The sequence below is a fragment of the Barbatula barbatula genome (assembly GCF_947034865.1).
Source record: "Barbatula barbatula genome assembly, chromosome: 20".
NCBI lineage: Eukaryota > Metazoa > Chordata > Actinopteri > Cypriniformes > Nemacheilidae > Barbatula > Barbatula barbatula.
In genome coordinates this window covers 19,229,350-19,251,585 of record NC_136783.1, presented here as the reverse complement: position 1 = coordinate 19,251,585, position 22,236 = coordinate 19,229,350, and the positions used below count along the sequence as shown (strand labels likewise).

The 22,236-nt window shown below is 39.2% G+C and overlaps 1 protein-coding gene across 1 annotated transcript in view; it reads left to right on the top strand.

The window, feature by feature from the left end:
• Nucleotides 1–22,236, top strand: part of camta1b (calmodulin binding transcription activator 1b) — a gene marked incomplete at its 3' end in the record, with an annotated part of 228,930 nt that overhangs the window by 5,325 nt on the left and 201,369 nt on the right. The window contains exon 3 of the mRNA XM_079482727.1: nucleotides 10,486–10,589. Coding sequence (XP_079338853.1) covers nucleotides 10,486–10,589 — 104 coding nt within the window. The remainder of the gene's footprint in view (nucleotides 1–10,485; nucleotides 10,590–22,236) is intronic.

The following is a 22,236-nucleotide window of genomic DNA, read 5'->3' as shown; positions in this document are numbered from 1 at the left end:
TGATTCCTAGATGAAAGGAGGTTGTTCAGCAATCCTGTCCCTTACGGATTATTCAATTCCAATATGTTTGGTGGCTTTGTTGCTCGCGGTATAAATGGCTTTTAAGGACTCAGACTTCCACTACATGATTCTAACTAGGAGCCGTTGAGCATAGCAATGATAATATGCAATTTTTTACCGCTGTGATGGAGAACACGAGAGCGAGTACTTGGGCAGGACAGCAAACAGGACCAAATTGTTTGCCAGATCTCTAAAGTGCATTTTGTATGCATAGCTCAACTCTTTATCCATTTGTATTCATACACTCATTTGCATGATTGAGTCCATGTGTATTTGAGCATTCTCATATCCACTGTTCTGTTCGTGTCTCTGAAATGCCTTTGGTAGTCAGTGTTGCATGGATTTGCATGTTGCTTTTGTGTGTCCAGGTGTAAGACGATTATTCAAGCCAGCGTTTGCCTGTTTGTGTGCTGGATCTCAGCCTTTTTGACTTTAAGGCCTAACCGTTTTCAAAACAATTTCTGCAATAGAACCATGTGTTTAGGGCCCTATGAAATCTGTTTTATTTAATAGTTTATTCATAATATCTGTTCAGTGCTATTTTCTGATTAAGTAGATCTAAATCCCTGTTATATCAAATTCCATTTTAATGCCTGGATTCCACATTTTCGGCATTGCGGAAATCATATGGCCCATTGTATGCTATGTATTTCCTATTTTCCTGTTTTTACCGTGGTCTATATGAACTATCTATATGATCTATAGTATTTAAATTGAAAATCTCTCCTATTGTAGAGTTTTGCATAACTAGACATTTATTTATATTTATAAGCATCTTCATTTTTAGTTGTTTTGGCCTTTTTAATGCTCATTTAGTTTTATTTTAAATAAGTTATAGTGAACAGTCAACGCAAGCTATCACCGGGGCTGCGCCCTTTCAAAAAGTACACATTTGCACATAAAGAGTGCATATTTGTACCTCAGGGGTACATATTAGTACTTCCTTAAAGGGTACCGCCCCAGTGACAGCTTGGATATATTTTCTGACCATTTGTTCTATCAGTGTAGTGAGTCCTGGCCCCCGTGAATGAAAAACACTGATTTATAGCGTTTTATAATTCAAAGGAATGTCAAAAGCGTGCCTCTATATAATTAGTTATTGCTTTAGGTATACCTCTGAATGTTCATGTGTATAAGTATTGCAGTGTATGTGACTATTTGCTATCTAATGAATATTTAAAATACATTTCCATCCTTTGCACAATAAATTTTTTATATTATAGAAACGTTTATCATTAATGTCTTCAATTAGACATAAGTAAACATTAAGCCGTCTCTTTAAAGAGTCGTAAACATTAAATCTCTTTTACGTTACGTGGAGCATTATTCTGAATCACCAGCGAATGCATTTCTTATGAATGCATCTCCACCTTAGATTCCGATAAACAAGCAAACAGAAAGAAAGGTTTGAGGAGAAACTTTTCAGATCGCAGCTTCCCGCACACAGAGATGACAGTGACATTAATTTAGCCTTTTAATGTGCAGAAAGAACAGGGGAAGCTTTGCATTTATAATCCCCATTCTGTAAACAGTCTTCGTTTGCCAAATACCAGATTGCTATCTGGCGAATGATCTATTGAAAGGCGCAGATGTGGCCGCTGATGCTGATGAAGGTCTGGAGCCGGTGAAGGAGCTGTAGTATTACGCAGAACAATAGAGCAATCACGGCTTTGATTGGTATTGATCTTGGAGCAGGAGGGACAACCGAAATTGAAACTGACCGCTTGAACCCCGATCCCATTTGAATCAGAAAAGGTGGTTAAACGGTACGCCAAATGATGTCATGCTTTTGGCTGGACGCGAGATTTCTTTAATGCCTCTAGGACGGCACATTATTCTCCGTTAAGAGGAAATGTGAAGCATAGTCAGGCCGTTTCCCTGTGGGGTAATAGATTCATCATCTTCCCTTTCATTCTTTGTCCTCATCTTTGTTTTTTTATGTCCGCTCTGTCACTATAGGTTTTTAATACGAGGATAATAATCTCACAGCCATCCCGTCGAAGTGCTTAAAATAGGCGTAATGAGTTATGACGAAGCACGGTATGCAATCACACTGTCCGTCTTCTTTCAGAATTCGGTAAACATCACCTCAAAGCTTTTTCAGATGGTGCTGGTGAAACACAAATCACAAAGATAGGCGGACGAAAAAAAGGAACAGTGTGTAAAGAAAGGTATCCCATCATTGTGGCACAAAAGCAAGAGGACAGTATCGATTTGAGATCTGTTTTTGTCAGCCCTCTTTATCCCGTCCTAAAACAAGCTTTGCTCTTTTCTCTAAAGTGACGCTTGCTCAAGCTGCCATGACAGATACAGTAAAACGTCCCTTCACAGGCAAGCCTTTAAAAGACGTCCGCTAAACCCCAGATTAGCACTGAGATTCACAGAGAAGAAGGACCGGCGCTGGAGGTCACGGGAGCCCTCTCTTCCTTCTCTTCTCGAGTCTCGAAGAGCTCCACTGGGGTCTGGCCACACCTTCTGCTCCAGAACAATCACGCCACAGACTCTCTCTGGACGGGGACCGACCCCGAGCTCCGTGACCTTGAGACACTTCAGTAGATACTAAATCAATTTGACTGACATCGTCCAACCCTTCAAGTCATTGCTAATTCAATAGAAATTTTATTGCGTGCAGAAAAAAGTCCCCCGCCCCCTGCAGACGGTGGAGATGTGGCGTTTTATCTGCTGGTGGATTTATTAACTGCTGTTGGGCTGAGTTTGATATACCCTAAGGAGTCGAAGGTTATTATGGTGGGGTTCAAACCCCTGTAATAAGTGGCACAAAAGGTCAGAAAGGGGATGCTTTGCTTCAATGGAAGAAAGATGAAGAGATTTCCTCATTCTTTTTGGCTGTGTGTTATAGGTTATCAAATGCCGCTGGTAAATTGGCCCGGCCATTCTCGGGACGTCAGCCTTATGTGCCTTACAATCCGATACCGTTCACTTTATTTAAACAATATGTTTTATTTTAACACCATTGTATTAGGTTTTATGTTCAAACGGACTTAAAACAGTTACGCTTTGGCCTAACTAAATGTTGACATTTTAAAATGAGTGGATAAAAACATTTGATGCTTGTTCAATTTACTTAAATTAAAATATTTCAAACCACTTTACTTAATCCGTTTGAGTTGAGATACATAATGGCTTAAGTTGTATTAAAGTAGCAGTATAGAAAATAGGAACATGATTTTGAATTCCCATCATGCTTTGCACGGGGCTGAATAGGGAGAGTAAAAGTTGCAATAACATTTTAATTTATGCATCTTTTATCAAAATGATGAAACAGGGATATTTGTTCATGTTTAATACTCTTTTACGTTTGTATTTAAAATAATTTCTGGTATGTTGATGTTTTTGGGAGGTTGCCATTTTGGTAAAGTGTAGATCATGTGCCTGGGTTGAGGACCTGCTTAATAGATTTTAAGTTGCTTTATTTAAAAAAAATAAAAGCAACGTATTTAAAATAAAGCAAATACTACATAATGGAATCATGTTTTCTCTACTTAAATAACTTTTAGTAGGATGAATTTAATTGATTCAAGTTATTTGGACATTTCTGTTTAAGTTTAGTTCATCATACATTCAATATTTGAGCAGGGATCACACATTTATGTTATGTGGAACCACTGCCCATAGTTGAATAAAGTTAATTTAAAGTATAATTTCAACTAACTAACTAACATTTTATGTTTATAGGAGTCCAACATATTGGCTTTATTTGTGTATTTCAGTATAATAGTTTTGTGTTGTTTCAGACACACCAGTTGTGACTCACCGGAATCTGAATATTCACCTTTCATCCCATAAAAAATTAGCATATAGATAACTATACCACTGATTTTCATCCCATGAACAGGTCTCTGGAGAGACGAATGGAGAAGGCTTGTAGTATAAAAGTTGGGAAAACCAGCTCGGTAAAATAGGATGTCAACCCCCTGCGTTTCTCTGTATGCTCCTCTTTTTGATATCAAAGGTTTCTCCACTTACACTTGAAAGTCAGAATGTAAAAGAAAAAGACCTCCCTCTTTGCCAGTTGCCTTCAACAAGCATTTCCAAGCGCATATGAGTAATAAAGCAGTTGAGGGAGGATTACTTGAAGAAAAGTTTATCCGAGCCGTTGATGAATTAACATGCAGTCCCATCCTTCTCCCTGTCCGCTTGGAACTACTGCGCAATGAGCCCTTATTTCTGTCACATTAATTTTGTTTTAAAAAAATGGAGGAAAAAAGCATACATTTCCCTAGACGTCCCTCTAATATCTGTACTGGGAGCAGTAAATGTTGCTTTTCACAGCATTTTTCAGTCTTTATTATACAAAGTTTTATAATTAACTGACAGCTCATCTCACTAGAGGATATGACTTTTTGTGTTTTGTTATATATTAGACATTTTTGCAAAGTAAAAAAATCATCAATTGATGAGTGGAATCTGTAGAGCGCTAGCTTGGATTAGAATCTAAAAGTTTAATTTCAGTTACGAATGGCTACGTTTTCTGGAACGTTTCTCATGAGACAAACTGGGCTCCTTCGTGAGACATTTCTGGAAAATAACAGATGGGCCAAAATTCGATCCATTAGCACAAAACAAAGTGACGTAACTCATCGCTCCATAACGTTTACTCGGTATTGCCTTTGCAGATGCCCTCTAACTATTTGGTCTTATCTGTCGTGTGAGAATAGTCCAGATTTAGTTGACCTCCATTTAAGTCAGTGTGAGCAAAGAAGAGCGGGCGGTTTTCCAAAAACTGTGATTATATCAAGCTAGTTTAATGCATTTCCTATATAGCCTACACTCTTCAAAATGGGATCAAAGAGTCATGGCCAAAACTCCACCCTTGTGCAGACTCATGTCTACCATATGATGAGGTAGAGAGAATCTAATCTGTAAAAGTCACCCCTCCATATTCAGACAGGCTCCAAATTTGCCATCTAAAGCATATTGCGTTCTCGAAACATTCTTATTTTGAAGAGTTTCTGAAGGATTTTGGGACGTGTACGCCAAGCCGCAAATGCAGACAAAAACGTTTACGGCAGGAATATGCACGTTCAGTGGAATAAACAAATGCAAACAAAAACTGTCCGTCAGAGCTGACAATTTAATGAAGAAAAGAGACTTTCCTTAGAAACCGACATTGGGCTGATGAGGTGTGGAAAGTGTCCATTCTTGTCTTTCTATTCTTTGCAGTGGGAAAGCTCCATCTGTTTCCGGAGCTCCCCGTGTGCATGCACGAGATGTACTGTATGTGTGCGTAGTCATTAAAGACGGGGAGATATGCGGTAATCCTCAGAGGGAACATACAAGAAGACTGACTTTCTATCTGCTTGCTTGGGGAGAACAGAAATGCGGCCCAGCAGATTTGAAAGTACAAGATCCCATTTTGCGCAGTTAGCTTGTTTTGCCATTTAAATCCATCCACTCGATTAAAATGCATGAATTATGAATTAGCAAAGTGTGTGAGAAATGTCAGGACTGGCTGACACCTTTGAGGATGATTGTTGTTTATAAATCCTTGTTTATCGGTTTACCTCTTTGAAAAAGGACATGGTAATCTATATAAAGTTTCAGCTGATTTGTCATGTAAACAGTGTCGGGAAAAATAAAGCCGTTTTTAAAACGGAGCATTGGGGGCTGTTCCGTCGCCAACATCGTTGTTGTTCTTATTGGGGTCACTTAAAGCCACTTTTGGGATCTGTACAAACATGCTGCTTATTGACAGTGTGGGATCTCACAGTGGCTCTGTGGCACTCTGCAAAAGACGTGTTTATTGGCCCTTCTTTAGTCGGGCCCTTGAGTTTCTGGAGAATTTTAAATAGCTCTTTACACTGAGTAGATAAAGAGTTAAGTTATGATATACCTTTGTATCCCCAGCTTAGATGGGATTCTCTGATCCTCGACATTACTTTGAAGGGCAGGCTTTATGTGTGTTTCTGCTCTGTTTTTCAAAGGCAAAAAAGCAACGAAAATCCCCTCCGATCAAAAGTCGGGCATCGGTTACACAAGGGCCACATGCGGGACGTTTGTGTTGAATGCTGATTGGTGTTCGCGTGGAATGTGAATGCGTTTACATATGCCAGTGGAGTTTGATGTGTTTGAAATGGGAACGATTCATCTTAATACATACATTATTGATTATGTAGAGCGTATATGCCTGCGTGCAAACATCTGTAATTGTTAACTTGAAGGAATAAATAGTTTGGTCTACACCAGCGTTTCTCAGACCGGGTTCGCTATGAAGTAGCCAGAAAGTACTTGGAAAATTAAAAGAATGAAAACCGTATTCTTAGCTGAATATAGGATCAGCCAGTCTTTATGCATTGAATTTTAGGGATGCACTATACATTATTGGCCAATAATAAGATTTAGTCCGATATATTATTGCCGTTAAATCATAACTGATTTCCTTTGGTTAAATTTCTTCAGCTGTACGCTGTTCACAGTTAAAATACAGTACAGTACAGCCTTTCAGTCGTGATCTTACTTACTGCTATAAGAAAAACATTGTTGATGTACAGTACAGGTACAGTATTTTTTAATGTGTAAATTATAGGTACTAAAGCATATTGTTTGAATCAGATTGCTGTCTGAATGCTTTCTGTCTTTTTCTGTACATGGCTCGGTACACCATTTTCAGGGAAAAAAGAGAACTAACGGATACCTAGCAGTCAATGTTTTCATATGAAAGTAGTTTTTCACTTTTTTGCCTTTTGTTTCAGTCTTTGGAAATGTAATATTAATATTTAGATACTGTATATCGGCCAATATGTCGGTTAACTGCTTCCAATGTTAAAGAAGCACCGGTTATCGGCCCATCCCTACTGAATATAGATATTTATCTATGAAAAGCTTGCAAAAAATCTAATAGATAAAGACTCAAATTCATGTTTATGTGGGTTATGATGCTATTTATTATTAAGTGCATTGTTGCGGCTATACGTTTTATTATGCTCCGGTAAACTGGATAAAGTTTTGTGATATCATTTACATGTAAATTACAAATGTTGGTTTCTATATTTCACTGCTGTAATCTCCAGCATTAATGTGTTTAGTGCATCAGTTTAGTGTTTATAATTATGATTTAACATTATTCATTTGCAAGCCTTGCATTTCTAAAGCATTTAAATGTATTTAAGGTAATTTTTTCCTTTTTAATTTCTGGCTACAAAAGACACGCATACGCATGCTGTTACATTTAAAGACTCAATACAGAGCAGAACGGGGAGAAGAGGTCCTTTACCGTATTATTGCCTGAATGCCTTACAAATATATATGTAAATATTTTCATTTAATAATATAATTATTCTTTAATATGATCCTTAAGTATATAGAAAATATCTTTCTGGTTAGTTTACACGGTGTAAAATTGACTGTGATTGAACTACATCAATGCTTTGTCAGCATTGGAGAAACTCTGTGACAGTGTGTTACTCTCTGTTTTACTCTATTCCAATCTCACTTCACCACCTACATTCACACATGTGCACGTTTATGAGTGACGTTTGCATTCCCTTTCTTCACTCTTTCATTTTCTTTGTTGTTAAGCCTTTCCCCCTCACCCCTTCATCTTATTGGCTACTCTTGGGGGACAGTCACGATAGGGAGAAAGGCAAACGCTTAAGGCAGCGCTTGGCAGACGGCGACTGACTTTGTGATTAAAATTTGCCTGTTAAGCCACAGTCGCCGAAGTCAGCATAATTTAAAAGCCCCTTACTTTGATGCAGAACAATGAGAATGAACAGCGGTCTTCAGAATCACTCGCTTGTTCTGCCAAAGCTAGACAAAAATAAAGAATAGGAAAGGATATCAAAACTCGCCTTAATTACCCCGTAAATACGTTTCTCAGTGTCTTATTCCTTTATTCTTCATCCTGGTTGAGTTTCTTCGAATGAAAGAGAGAACATTTTCTCAAGAGGTTCTGCTCATTAATCCTGAATTATTGTCTATTCATGCACGTGTGCGCTGTATTTTGTCCTGTTTGTTTAGCTGAAGCATAAAGCAAATGATCTACCGACTTATAATGTGAGGGGTTCTAGAAGGGGGTCATCAGATTCTAGTGTGACCGTTGCCGTGAGCGAGAGACTTGGAGGAAAGAAGTTAAGAAGTTGAATCAAATTGGCTTTATAGGTCATTTATACTTAAATTATATTAAATTTAATAATATTTACTTCATTTTATAAGATATGCGAAATACACTGGGAAAAGAACCAACTAGTAGGATTTACTTAATTTACTTTTGCCTATTTTGCTTTATTTTTGCATAGTTTGTTTGTAAATTTGATTTAATATTCTGTAGCAATTTTTTGCACATAGTTTCTTAAGTAAATTAACTTATCCTTTTTGTAATTTGCTTATTTTTTGCACACAGATTTTTATAGTAAATTTAATAAAGATTATCTGAGAGTTTATTTTGCACGCATTTCACAGTTCGAGTAAAGCTACAGTCAACCACAGAAACTCAAACGCCTTCGCGACGACCCGTCAAAATAAAAGTCCTGTTAATCTGAACACACTGAAGTATGCTATAGCATTTGCTATAGATAATTGTAGTAAACTTGTAGTATATTGATAAACTGTTGTAAAACTGGCATATTATAGGAAGATTAAAAATACTATAGCATCTAGGACTTTTACTGCAGTTTACTATAGTATTGTATACTACAGTATTTTTATCTGAACAAATGTATTCCTAAAGTGCAGAACTTAGAAATGCAAACTAATTTAGGTAAACTAAAAAAAGATATGGCCTTAATTTATCCATCTGTAATCTGTATGTAACGTTAATGTCATTTGTCATTTACTTTTCTAATCGTGTGATAAACTGCACTTGTGATTTTTTAAAGATGACGACAGACGTTTTATACTTTATAGCATACAACTGTTTGGCATGTGCTATAAAATGTTAAACTGTGGAGTGCAAGAAATGATGAGACAAGAGACGGAGATGCGTCGAGCTGTAGCACCAGTGCTATGTGCAATAAGTTAACGTACAGTCTGGATAAGGTATTTAAAACTTGAAACACAACTTAGAAATCCATTAAGCTTTGAGCTATAAAGGAGGTACATAATTGTTCTCTGGCATGACACGAGGTTACAGACTAAATGCGTTTATATGATCAGCATATTTTCCACGAGTTGTGATCGAAGATTGAAAGAGAACTGTGTTTGCAGTTCCTCTCTCTTGATGGACTCTGGCATTTCCTTCAGGGATTTGAATTATTTATTTGGCTTTAAGTTCATTCACAGGTAAAACACAAACAATATGCATTAGATTGTGACAATGAAGATCGAACCCCTTCTATGGGTCTTTCTGCCCCTGGCTATCTGTTTGTCCTTAAAGCCGGAGTGGGAGGGGTTGCTAAGCAGTGTCTCTATGGACACACGATGTTCATCCTGCTCAGATCTGCCAGAAAGAACTTCTGTATCTCGTCTTTTACCGAAGACACGCTCCCACACATCTCACTTGCTCTCACATTCTCTTATTCCTTTTGTTTCTGTCTGTCGCTCTTGCTTTTTTAAATCCATAAGCAGGCTCGGCACGCAATGTGGAACTACCTTCTCCCACAGGGCTAAACATTGAGTTCCTTAAGAAGGCCGAGCCCTTGATGCAAACGGTTATCAATAACCTTGAAATGCTTTTGCTCCGTCGCCCAATTTTGTTGTTATGTATTTGAACAGGCACTCTGGCATGATAAGAGAGAGAGACAGAGAGAGAGAGAGAGAGAGAGAGAATGAGAGAGAGAGAATGAGAACGAGAGTGTTAAAAAAAAAACTCAATGAAAACAAAATCACAACATTTCTGGATGAAAGCGTTTCGCACGCCTTGTGCTCCAAATATGTTCTTTTTCATTTCACTGTAACATCTTGAGGTTTTCGTTTTTTTTATTTTGTTCATTGCATTTTGAGTGCTCCCTCTTTGTGCTTGTTTCGTGCTTGTTTTATAGCTTTGCTTTTTTTCAAATGCATGTCAAAAAAACTTAACGCTGGGCATGGCATATTTCTTAAAGGAGTCCATTTGAGCCACAGTGACATTGAATTAAAACAACATTGTAATTGACCAAGAAATGATTGAATCTTTAAGTAGAGAGCTTTCATGTGGCTGGCACTAGCAACGACATGTTCACGGATTATTTCTTTTAGAATGAACATAAAACACATTTTTGATAAATAGGTCCGCGCATATCAATTATGAGAAGAAACTGTTTTCTATCAGAAGCTGCAATGCTTTATCTTCCCTGAAAGAATGAGCAACATATGTTGTTTTATATGAATTTAACAAACCACAAATTTAAGATTATCGTTATGTATTTCGCATTAAGCGAGTTATTAAATATCACTTTTTTTCTTTATTATGTCGTAGCCCTGATTTGACATTTACATTTGAACGTTTCATTTATCGTGATAAGTGTAACCTTTTAATGTTGTTCACAGATGAACATGGACATTTGAAGATCTACTTGCCCAAGAAGCTTCTGGAATGCCTTCCCAAATGCTCCTCCCTGCCCAAGGAGAGACATCGCTGGAACACCAACGAGGTAAGAACCCATTTTTTTGCAGGACCTTATTTCAATGTGACGACCAGTTTGGCTTCATGGGATATTTCTGTTTTCCTTACAGCCACGTTATTTTTTCTTTTCCCGCAGACACCAATGAATCCTTGATTTGTTTGTTTCACAGTAAACTTTCACTTCTTTTTACTATGCAGAGAAGCAAGTTCTTGTGAATTAGATTTAGCTAACCAGCCAAAGTGGGATCGATCCACTGAACTCAAAATACGCTTCTTTACTTTTCTGCTGTCGATAATTACCATTAACCAGAGAGATTCATCAGTAAGAGCCCGGTGGCTTTTTGACTGATCACACTACATTTATTCTGGATTAACCAGCCTGGTATTTAACTAACAAACACGGTACAACAAAGCAACGCCATGTGAAATAAAGACGCATTCCCTCAAGTGTTTTGAAATAAGAAATTTAATTACTGGGTACACAGAATCATTTAATTTACATTCGACAGAAAGGAAGTAAATGTAAACAAAGAAATGTCAACAACCTTCGAAATGTTTTTATGATTGTACCAACGTATAAATGTGATTTTCAAGAGTAATATATTTTGCATTACATTTATGGCACTTTTGCGTAAAGGAAAGAAATTTGATTATGAAATTTTAGCTTAACAGAACCACAATTCATCATCTCCATGGGTCCACATTGAACAGAATAACAAAAATGGAAAATAGTTTTGAAAAGCAAAGGTTTGAAAATGGTTGTTAACATTTGCTTTTCTAGTTTAATATAGTTTATTCTGGGTAGCATACAATTACGTTTCTAATTTCCAAACACTCAAGAGAATGCATATTAACCTTTTTCTTTTGGTTCATTACAATTAAGCAAATTTCCCTCGATTCTTATTACAGTCATATTTATAAAGACACGTCTATGTTATTTGTGAGAATGTGGGATTATATGTGCTTAGTTGTAAAGAAAAGAATAGCTTTTTTGTAAAAAATAACATAATGGTTTGAAAGTTATGCTTCATGTTCTATTGGAGTCAGATTTGACTCAGGAATATTTTTGACAGGTTTGTCAGAGAGATTTGCCAAAATTCTTTGTCTTCAAAGTTGTTTCATAACTGTTTCATTGATACCAATCGGACATGATATACTCTTAACCTGTGTTTTTCACACTAAAGCTTTCTCTTCAGGTATTCTGTGGATTACAACAGCCAGTGTTTTGTTAATTTTAGGCTCTCCCTAAAAATCCTTTAGATAGCTTGATGAAGATGCTACATGATGCTAAGGATCCTGGGACACAAAAAACAACATATCCTGTGATGACATGGCATGGCCTCTTACAATATTTTAATTTCCATATCAATACTGCCATAACTTATAAGAATGAAAAGCCCTGATGTCGTGTCTTCTTGCACCTAGAAGTTTATTTACGGTAATTGTTGAAAGGATGGTTTGATCCGGGGAATGCAAGTCTATTTCCTTTGTGCGGTGCTTGGCTTTGTGTTGCAGATGAAGAAATGGTGGTGCAGAGAGGTTGATATTTCTCTCTCCCTTCTTCATTCGAGAGCGAGTCCTTCGTGTTGGGAAGGCAACATTGTTGCTGTCCCTCTGTGCTTTCTGTCAAAGCCTCCGCGCTCCCTTTCTCTCAACTTCCAAAGCGTCAAAGTCTCCTGACGGTTTTTAAAGATCATTTCACCTTCCTCAACTCTGTTTTATATATCTTATTTTAGAATTGTGCCAATGCAAGATGGGAAGACAGCCTGACCCCCACGCTTATGCAAACTTAAAGAAAAGTCATGAGAAGTTCACTTCTATAACTTGAGTGTTGAGTTTGTGTTTCGTATCAAGACACCATTTCAAGAAAACACTTTATTTTAAAGGCGAAGTCTGCTTATTTCCCTCATGTCCCACCTTAATATGCAAAGGTGCTTCACAATTCACAGAAGAACCATTTTTGGCTGAACGGTTAAAATCACCCAACTCTCAAAATGCAGGTTGAATCAAAAGCTATTTTTGAAAAAACGGTGGCCAGGGCAGACAAAAACATGAGCATGTGTGTAAACCGCAGAACATGTTTGTGACACTTCCAATGTTCACCCTAAAACGACATCATTTACTCAACCTTACTGTCTGCATGACTGACTAAACCCTTTTTTTCTAAACCTATTCAACATTGCACATTGAAAATAACCTTAAGAATCTGTCAAACTGAATAATTGGCTCGGTCATTAAAACATTCATTTTAGGTTGTCTCCTAGTCTTCTTTTCTCCAACCCATTCTCTCCCCCATGTGCCATTAAATGTCTAAAATGGGTTGCAAACTATGTTTCCTGTTGACCTTAACCTTCAAACTTTATGGAAAGATGCTGAATAAGATTTTGCCTTTCTCAGCTGTGATTACTTATCCCTTTTCACCAAGCTTTGAGCTGCTGTTTGTAGTCAGCATGCATTCAGGAAGGGCTTAGGGAACTACCCAAAACGTTAACCAAATCTGACACGTTCGTGACTGTCGCGACTCGCTCCCAATTTTGCATCCTCACAGGAATAGCAACTCGATACAGTCACAAGCGCTCCCGCTATCATTGTCAGTGTTTCCATTCAGGATAAACATTTCTGACTGTTAAAATGAATACGGCCCAGAAAGAACAAAGATGAGAGATAAAGCGAGGGAGGCAGACTAAACCGATCGGCTGAGGAAGCGAGAGCGACAGATGATGTAGATATGCAAAGAAATCTGGAAGAGGTGTAGCTCTCCCTGCAGATGGAGACATTCGCTGGTCTCCACCGTGGCCGTTGTAAAAACAGAGCTAGTTTTGGAGGCTGTTAGGAGCAGAAACTCTCCCGGGTGACACGAATGGTTCTTAATGAGAACGAGGTCCTAAACAGCACCGCCGTCGTCCTGCTTCAGCTCCGGTGTCAGGCTTAATGCCATGCTCACAATGACCAGCGGTGAGGTATAATGAGGCCACTAGCAGGGCCGGACGAGACACCGGGTCATGCAAACAAGCACAGCTCATGTCCGAGCCGGTGTTTTTCGACACACATTGGATATATCAGGAACACAGGGTATAATATCTCAGATTGGAAGCAGGTGAAGGAGTGGAGGAGGGTCTATTTTTTATATCAATGAAGAGGTTCCTTGCTCCCTTCAGTCTACGTAAGATTGGTCTTCCTTTTTCTTACAGGAAATGACCCTTGTGAATGGCCCTGTGTGTTCACTTGAAAAATTCTCGTACGAGAAGGACCACATTAAAGAACGAAAGCGACAGAAAGGAGGCAAAAAAACATCAAAACCATAATGGTGCCGTAATGAACACGAGGAGGGTGAACGCTGGGGGATGGCAAAAGTCAATTCCTGTCTTTATCTCTTTTTCTCTCGCTCTGTCTCTCACCGTCGGTTGCTTTACACCCCCTGCTGTTAATTTTAAATACCTAGAGAAGTGTGTGTGTGTTTGATAGCTCTCCTATACTTTACTGCACACCGCTCGGACTCAGGGAGTCTTGAAAGAAAAACATTATTATTACCGCTGAACAAAAGAATATTACGTCTAGAAACCATCTGAGGAAAATGTTGAAATAATCGTTGTGGTGGAAAGCGAGGTCGGACCGCGTTTGAACGGGTGTGATTTGGTCGACAAATGGCGATTTGGATGCGAGACATTCAGTATAAACTTTGCTGTAGTTTTATCAGCAGGTTTGCCAGTAACTTACTGTAGATTTAATTACTACTTATTATACTTTGCAATTAGTACTGTTTTCGATTACTTTTGAGATTCAAAATGAGCAAGAAGAGACTGGCACTAAATCACATTCTTCCTAAGCTTTTTTCGCTTGTTGTTAAATTACGATACATTTACATGACAAGAAATGTGACCCAAGATATTTACTCTTGTTTTATGAAAGAAACTACTTAAAACTACATTGCACAGTAAATCTACAGTAAGTTACTGGCAAACCTGCTGCGAAATTACAGCAAAGTTTTACAGTGTGGTTATAATGCTGAATAGACATTGTTCTCAGGCGAACGCCTCCACAGTGTGGCACAGCACATGTTCGACTGTCATTGCTCTTTAAAAGCCCAAAGTACATCCGCCGCACCAAGTTAAATTGAAGCGAAGACGCACTGTTGCATTCTGATGTGCGCTCCGCTAAATGACTTTGTCTAAAAGCAATTTAGAAGGATTCTCGTGGCTAAATATGCAGCTAATATAGCGTGGGTATTACTTATTGACGAAGTGTCCTTCAGCATGGATGATTTTTTTCCGTCAAACTTTCCTCGCGATTGATCCAAAGAAAAAAGATAGAATAAGTGACGTGACCGGGGTCGAGGAGTGAACACCCGTGCGATCAGCCAGAAGCTTGTTTTGGTTTCAGACGCTCGTGCATGAAGTTGTCATTGTTTGACCTATCGAAGCTTCACGTTTAAGAAGAGGCTGTGTATTTATTTCCCGCCTTCGGGGAGATAGTTCTCCAGGATGAAGGAAAACGTGTGTGCTGAATGTAGGGGCATCTCTTAGCAAACAGCCTGGATGCATAGAGCGCTTACGTGCTGATCTCCTAAGCTGAAGATTGAATTGTATTACCTTGGCTCAATGACAAAAAACCTTTGCAAATGCATGAGCCTGTGGGTGTGCTTTTTATAATATAGATCTCTGGGGCCGTCCCCCGGACCGCCACACAAGGCTCTGATATCGCAAAAGATGCAAACGCTCCTCCCCAGAAGAGGTGTCAAGGTGGACAATAGTGTCTCTTTTAGACGAGAGTGTTTGCGGCACGCTTGAACGTCTTGAATAGCCTTGGCCATTAGCAGTAGCAAATGTCTGCGCCGTTCCACAATAATCTGCCCCCCAAAGTGTGCATCTGAAAGTTTTAAGTGTCAGGAAAAGTGCTGTTGTATGCGAGTCCTTGCCCCGTTGAGTTCCCCTGTCAGATGCTGGCACGCTTCTTGTATTTGAAATCACTCAATCCAATACTCCATTCTCTGTCTCCTTTTTTTTTAGCTTGAAATCTGGATATTGGCAACGCTGATGCAGTATTACCCTTGCGATTAGTGCCAGGAAAGTGGTTACCCTGCCTTAATCTTAGCTGGCACTGCCCCTCTCCTCTGGGTCCTTTTCTTTAAGGGTCTGTCTGACTTTCTTCTCACATAATCAAAGGAAACACATGCTGCTAGTCAACTCATACCCTGCAGGGAATGCTTGGAAATATAGCCAGTGTTTGTATAAGCAGACCTTTGGCTTCCGTGGAGTGGAAGGGTCTCCTGTCACCTAAGCCCCTCTTGTTGCTTCTATTTCCATTACATGGAATAATGTAGTTTTAGAAAGTGGTACATCTGTTGTGTTTTGACCTGTTTTGTAGTTGTTCAGCGAGGGAAAAGACTAACCTAGGGTAACTTTCGGATTGATTCATTGCTTTCAAGGACAGATCAGGCCAATCATTTTTGTGATGGGAGACATTTTTTTGCGGGAACTAGGCATGCGCTGTAAATGATTGGTATTGGCCGATAATACATTTTAGGCTGATATATTATAGCCGATTAATTATAAATCGGAAACACTTTGGCTGCACGCTGCTCACAGTTAAAATCCAATCCAGTACAGTACAGTCTTCCTGTCGTGATCGTTCACTTACTGCTATTAGTAAAACATTGTTGATGTAGTATGTAGATATTTATGAATGTGTAAATGATAGGAACAAAAGCATATTGTTTGAAGCCGACTGCTGTCTGAATGCTTTCTGTCAGACCTGTTGCTATTGAGAACACTTTTCTAGACTGCTCTGGAAAAATATCTTTAATTTGTTTATTAAATAAACATTTTACCAGGACATTTTAAAGTTAAAGAATCTTTTATAAGCATAAAGTAAAAAGGTAATATTGATATTTAGATACTGTATATCGGCCAATATATCGGCTTCCAATGTTCAAGAATTATCGGTTATCGTTATCGGCCAAGATTTACATGCCAATGCATCCCTAGCAGGAACCATTATTTGCCTTGTTTTATTTGTTTTTAATGATATTAATGATAAAAAATGAAAAAATGTATTGCATATTTACGTTTGTCAAGCTATTAGTGGTGAAGAGGATCGCGGTTGAACCGTAGTCAGATCGTGCTCTGCGGTTCGGAACGCAGGTAACCCGCAGATTAAATGTAAATTGATTCATCATTGAGAAATAGTATTATCGAGCTCTCTCCAGTATTTGGACGAGTATAATTTGAAAGTGCATTCTCGCGTATATCTTAATTTAAACCGTTGCGTAAAGCCAACTGTAAGTTTATTCATGAGTAAAAGAGTAAAACGCGCTCTCGCTCTCTCTCCAGTTTTAGCACCAACATTCTCTCTCTCTCTCTCTCTCTCTCTCTCTCTCTCTCTCTCTCCAGTATCTTGACAAGTACAATATTAAAGCGCATCCTCGTGTAACGTTACATCTTAACTTAAACTGCTGCGTAAAGCATGTGACCCACGGATTAACTGTAAGTTTATTCACGAGTAAAAGAGTAAAACGTGCTTTCGCTCTCTCTCCAGTTTTAGCACCAACGCTCTCTCTCTCTCTCTCTCTCTCTCTCCAGTATGTCGATGAGTACTATATTAAAGCGAATTCTCACGTATATCTTAACTTAAACTGCTGCATAAGCAGCAATGTTGTGTTGAGTCAAAGCGCAAATGACAAGCGCACCACTTCAGCAATTTTGACATGCCGCCCACTCACCTAAATAAGAATCTGTTAAATTAATCTGTTGATATCTTCAAGGTACTTTCACAACTTCATTTTGATAAAACTCTTTAACCCCTTTTATAAGCACCCATATTTTTGAGCCTTTAATTGATTGCAAAAACGTGTGATTATCATCAGTCATTATTATATAATATGTAATAATAGAACTATGATGAGCATTCACATGATCTGAAAAATTATCTGATCCGTGACCCAAAATCCATAAAATGATCTGAACCGTGAGTTTTGTGATCCATGGCATCCCCTCGAGCTATTGGCGACACTGCTTATTTTTATTGATTCAAAGTTACATTTGATACCATTTGTCACTTATATTTTTCTAAAAATACACTTGGACAAACAGAGTTTTTTAAATGGTTGTACTGTTGGTTGTCTTGTCGTGTATCTGATGTTATGAGTTGGCAGATCATGCCTTTTAATAGTCGCCACATCATTGCACTTTTGCATAAAGTTATACTCGTCCAAACTTTTTTGCATGACGGTCTCCGTGGCTGTCACTGAAAATAAATAAATTCCATTGGCGTTGTCGCTGAGGCTCGCTGTCCCCCATCGTGTTTTTGTTTCCATTTGTTTTCCACTGCATAAATTTGAATGATGTTATGACACATCTGCACAAACAGTGACAGTACACATTGCCCTTACTTCTATCCCAGTCCAAACGTTACTGTGACATACGGTCGCTCTGTTGGCATAATCAGGCTTGTTTAAAGAATCCACCGGATCCCCTCTGGAGCGGGTTTAGCCATGTCCCGCTATCCTGGGGATTACAGCCTTCTTGAAAGGATTAGCACAATGCTGATGAGTTTGATTTCATTCTTCAGGCCAGAAATGCCAGTCCTCTTGATGTTTATGAGATTTATTTTAATACATTTCCTCTTGTGGAAACAAATTATGCAGACCTTTTTACCATCAGTACAGGGACAAGCTTGTGTTTTCTCTCTCTCTCTCCGTCTCGTTTTGAGAATATTTTCCAAGCAAAGCTCCTGATTAGCAGAAATAAAGAGGCAAAATACAACAACATTTATTTCCTCTTTGCTTCTGGGATGGGGAACACGTCGCCCCTGTCGTGGTAGTTAAAGATGACTCTGTGCAGGCAAATGTATGAGGAGATGGAGACTGAGCTGCTGAGGAGATGATGGGGCGAGATGAAAGGTCACGCTGCTTTGTTTTTGCAAACGGGAGGCTTTGGGCTGTAAGGAGCTGATTTGTGAAAGTGGCTGAGTCATGATCAGAATAGTAATTTGTGGAGAGGCTGCTGTCAATCCACGGTGAAGGTGGGTTTCTAGGTCCAAGGAAGGAATGCAGAAAGATGTTGGACAGTAGCAGTTGAACACTGCAGTGTGATGCAAAAAAAGAGGGAGGCATCTTTACGTTTTGTGCATTTTACTTTAAACTAAGGGAAGTTAAAGATGCACTGTTTATACCTGGTCATTTGGCGCACAATTCATTGCCGCACAAAATTATTTCATTATGATATTTAATCTGAGTGGCGCATTATTTTTAGCCCTCCAACCATCTGCATATTTTCTGGTACAGTATATGCCCAATGTTAACAATCCAATCAATTCTTGGTGGATAATATTTCATCCGTGTCCGTTTTGTCCTTTTCTAAATATGTATTTTTTGTCAAATTTATATTCAAGGGGGCCTAACTTGTAATGTTTGTTTTCTTTACGACTTTTAACCTGTCATTTACTTTGAGCATTATGTGATCCAACACAATCTCATGGCAGTTCGTGACCGATTTGCCAGGCGGCTAATTCTTGTGAATCTTCTCATATCTCATTTGTAGATTTTAATCAGATTTTCTTTCGTGCCATTGATAATTACGTTTTTTTACATTGTAAGTTTTTGTCGAACAAAGGTTTATCGAGACGAGGTTGTTTGATCGGTTATTATTTAACCATAATCTGATCTCTCCATTCACCAGATTCAAAGTATGACTTTCCCTGAGATCCTTTAAAGAAACCCGTGCTGTATGCCACCTTTCATTCTTCTCCCCGAGTCTCCCACCTCTGATACACTCCATCACCCCTCCTTTTTTTCTCCGTGTGCACCGAGGTGTAAAATTATTCAGGGATAGAGGGATAGATTTCTCCCCCTAGAATTGAACCACTGGGTAAGGCTTTTGTGCTGCCATTGTAATTGACTGTCGCTTTATTTACGGAGTGCATTTGGGTGTACGCGAGTGTGTTACTCTATAGTGCTTTGCTGTTAATTTTCTTTTTCCATACATGCAGTTTGCTACATGACCGGTCTCTCTCCGTATCGACGGTACATGCAATCGGAAATGGCTCGTTCTTAAAGCACGCCAGCCGGACCTTCAAGTTATTAAATAACATGAAACCCTTTCCTCTTCTCCTTTACGAAACGTTCCCTAATGCACAGGAATAGGGCGTGTTTCCCCATCACACTTTCCAGGCCGTAATGATTGGCACTTTCCGGATGCAATTAATTATTCCCCCCATCACTCTTCCCAGTAGCCTCTTGGACGATGCACAAACACTGTTGTTGCCCTTTGGAGGGATTTAACAGCAAATCTCTAGACCGCTGTTCTCTTGGAAAGGGGCCTTTCCCCCTCCGGTTGTTGACAAATGGCTGTGGACTGGCGTGGTGTCAAGTTGTTAAAATGTACGGCGGTGTGGAGTCAGAGAAGTTAATAGTTTTTCATACTTCTCAATTTTCCACCCTTGATTGCGTTGGCCCGCTCGCCGCTCCTCATGGATGTTTACGAAGACGGCTGATGCACTGGACTGGGTTTGAGCGTTATGCAAGCAGAAGGTTCCGGTAATACTTCCACGTCGGCTGCATACGGCCCGAGTGTCGGACATATGATCCATTCACACTCGGCTACCTCCGTAGATTAAGTGAGAGCATCCACTCCGTCATATTCTGTGATACACTACAGCTGCTGGGGGGAAAGCTGTCAAATCTCATTATGCTGAATACTGCCAGTCAACAAGCATCGCCCATCTTCCCAGATGAAGACTTTACAATTCACGTGCCTCTCGACGTGCTGTATTGATGGATCGCAGTTTAACGTTGGGGAGGAAACACGGACTTAATGCTTTGAGTGCATGAGAGGGAGAAGGGTAATTTACCGGGGTTCCTGTACACCGCAATGGAGAGCGTATAAGGAATAATTGTCCATTGTTTTTTTCTTAACGGAGCTCTCATCCACTTTTCCTCTGATTCCCCTCAGATGTTGGTAGAGAGGTTGGTCATGCTTTTTACAGGTGGGAGAGACTATTGCACATGAAAGTTTTGTCTTATGGAGTGAGTTGACATCGGGAAGTAATGCTCTTGGTCTATGGCCCTTTAATGTGATGTTACAACTTTTAATAGTTAACGTACGTCTAGAGTTCCTTTAACTGAGCGTTGGTAGATCATTAGACTAGCAGGTCAAAGATCTTTTTTGAAAAAAAAATTGGGACATCATTTACTACCATTAGGGAAAAACATTTATATATTTTTTTGTTCATTCATGACAGAATATTCATTTTTGGGTAAGGTATCCTTTTAACCAAAACATTGGGTGAGGAACGTAGCGTTGCCTTTAAGGAGTAGTCCACCTTCAAAATGAAAAATGCCATCATTTACTCTCCCTCTTTTCATTTCGTAGAACACAAAGAAGATATTTGGAAGAATGTTGTTAACAGCCCCACATTTACGTGCATTGGTTACAATAGAAGTGAATGGGGGGCTGTGCTGTTCTGTTACCAACATTTTCAAAATATCTTCTTTTGTGTTCTGCAGAAAGAAAGTCATACAGGTTTTAAATGACAAGAGGGCGTGTAAATGATGATAGAATTTTCAATTTTTAGGTGAACTAGTCCTTTAAACTTGTAGACTTGTGAGGTTGCTTTGGATAAATGCCCACAAAAAGGACAAATTCAATGTTTTTTGAGCTTGAATGAAGTCATCCGTATTTTGTAAAGTCACGGAAAACTAGGGTCTTGCTTGTTGGGAAATAAAAAGTGGTGCCTCATAACCTCTACAGCTAAGTCTCTCGCTAGGTTCAATTTATACTGTATTCACTGTGCCGGTTCCTAGTTTTTATGACTTTTATAAAAGTCATCATTTTTCCCTGCCTTTGAGAATGTGTTGAGTTGACAGGCCTGGGTCGGCTCTCCATAAAGAGATCTCTTTTAGCAGAGAGCAGGTACCCTGTCCAGGCGCAACAGTGGCAACAGCCTTATCCCTGCTTAGCATTTATGAGTTCTGCAAATCATGTAGCAGCTCAGCCTTTGGCAGCCTGACAAGATTCTCCAGACTGGAAGCTAACGGCCTGTCACTCGGCGCTGGTTCGGCCCAACAAAGCCTTGTCAGAACGGGTGAGGTCTGCTGCTTACAGTTAACAAGACACTGAACAAACGTAAGAATTCCTTTATTTGCTTTGTGCTTTTGAGTGAGATATCTGGCCTGAAGGAAAATAGATGGCGACCGCATCTCCAACAAAATAAAAAGCAAAGTTCAGACTCGGGAGTGGCGAGCTGTCACGACTGATGCAGGGGTCATGTGTGAAGTTTTGTTTCTTACAGTGTGTCTTATAGCGTGGAGCTCAGTTCTTTGGAATAAAGTGCAAGTAAACATGCAAACAGATACGTCGCGAAATAAACAACCGCTTTTGTCACGGACGCTCGGCACCAAACGACTAATGCAAAAAGCATGAAGAAACTTGGAATTGGAGGCTCGTAGCTCTTTATGTGCCTCTTAGAAGAAGATGTAGTTTGGTAGATGTCTGTGCCTTTAGCTTTTACAACCACAGTCATGCGACAACTTAGTTGTGCAGTGAGACAGGAGAACACTCTTTATGACACATAACATCTTCTGTGAGATGACAGGGTGTGTTGTCTACTGCCTCCCTCATTTTGAGAGTTTTGAAAATGGTCGTCATTTCCATACAGCGTCTCACAGAACTGCGTTTATC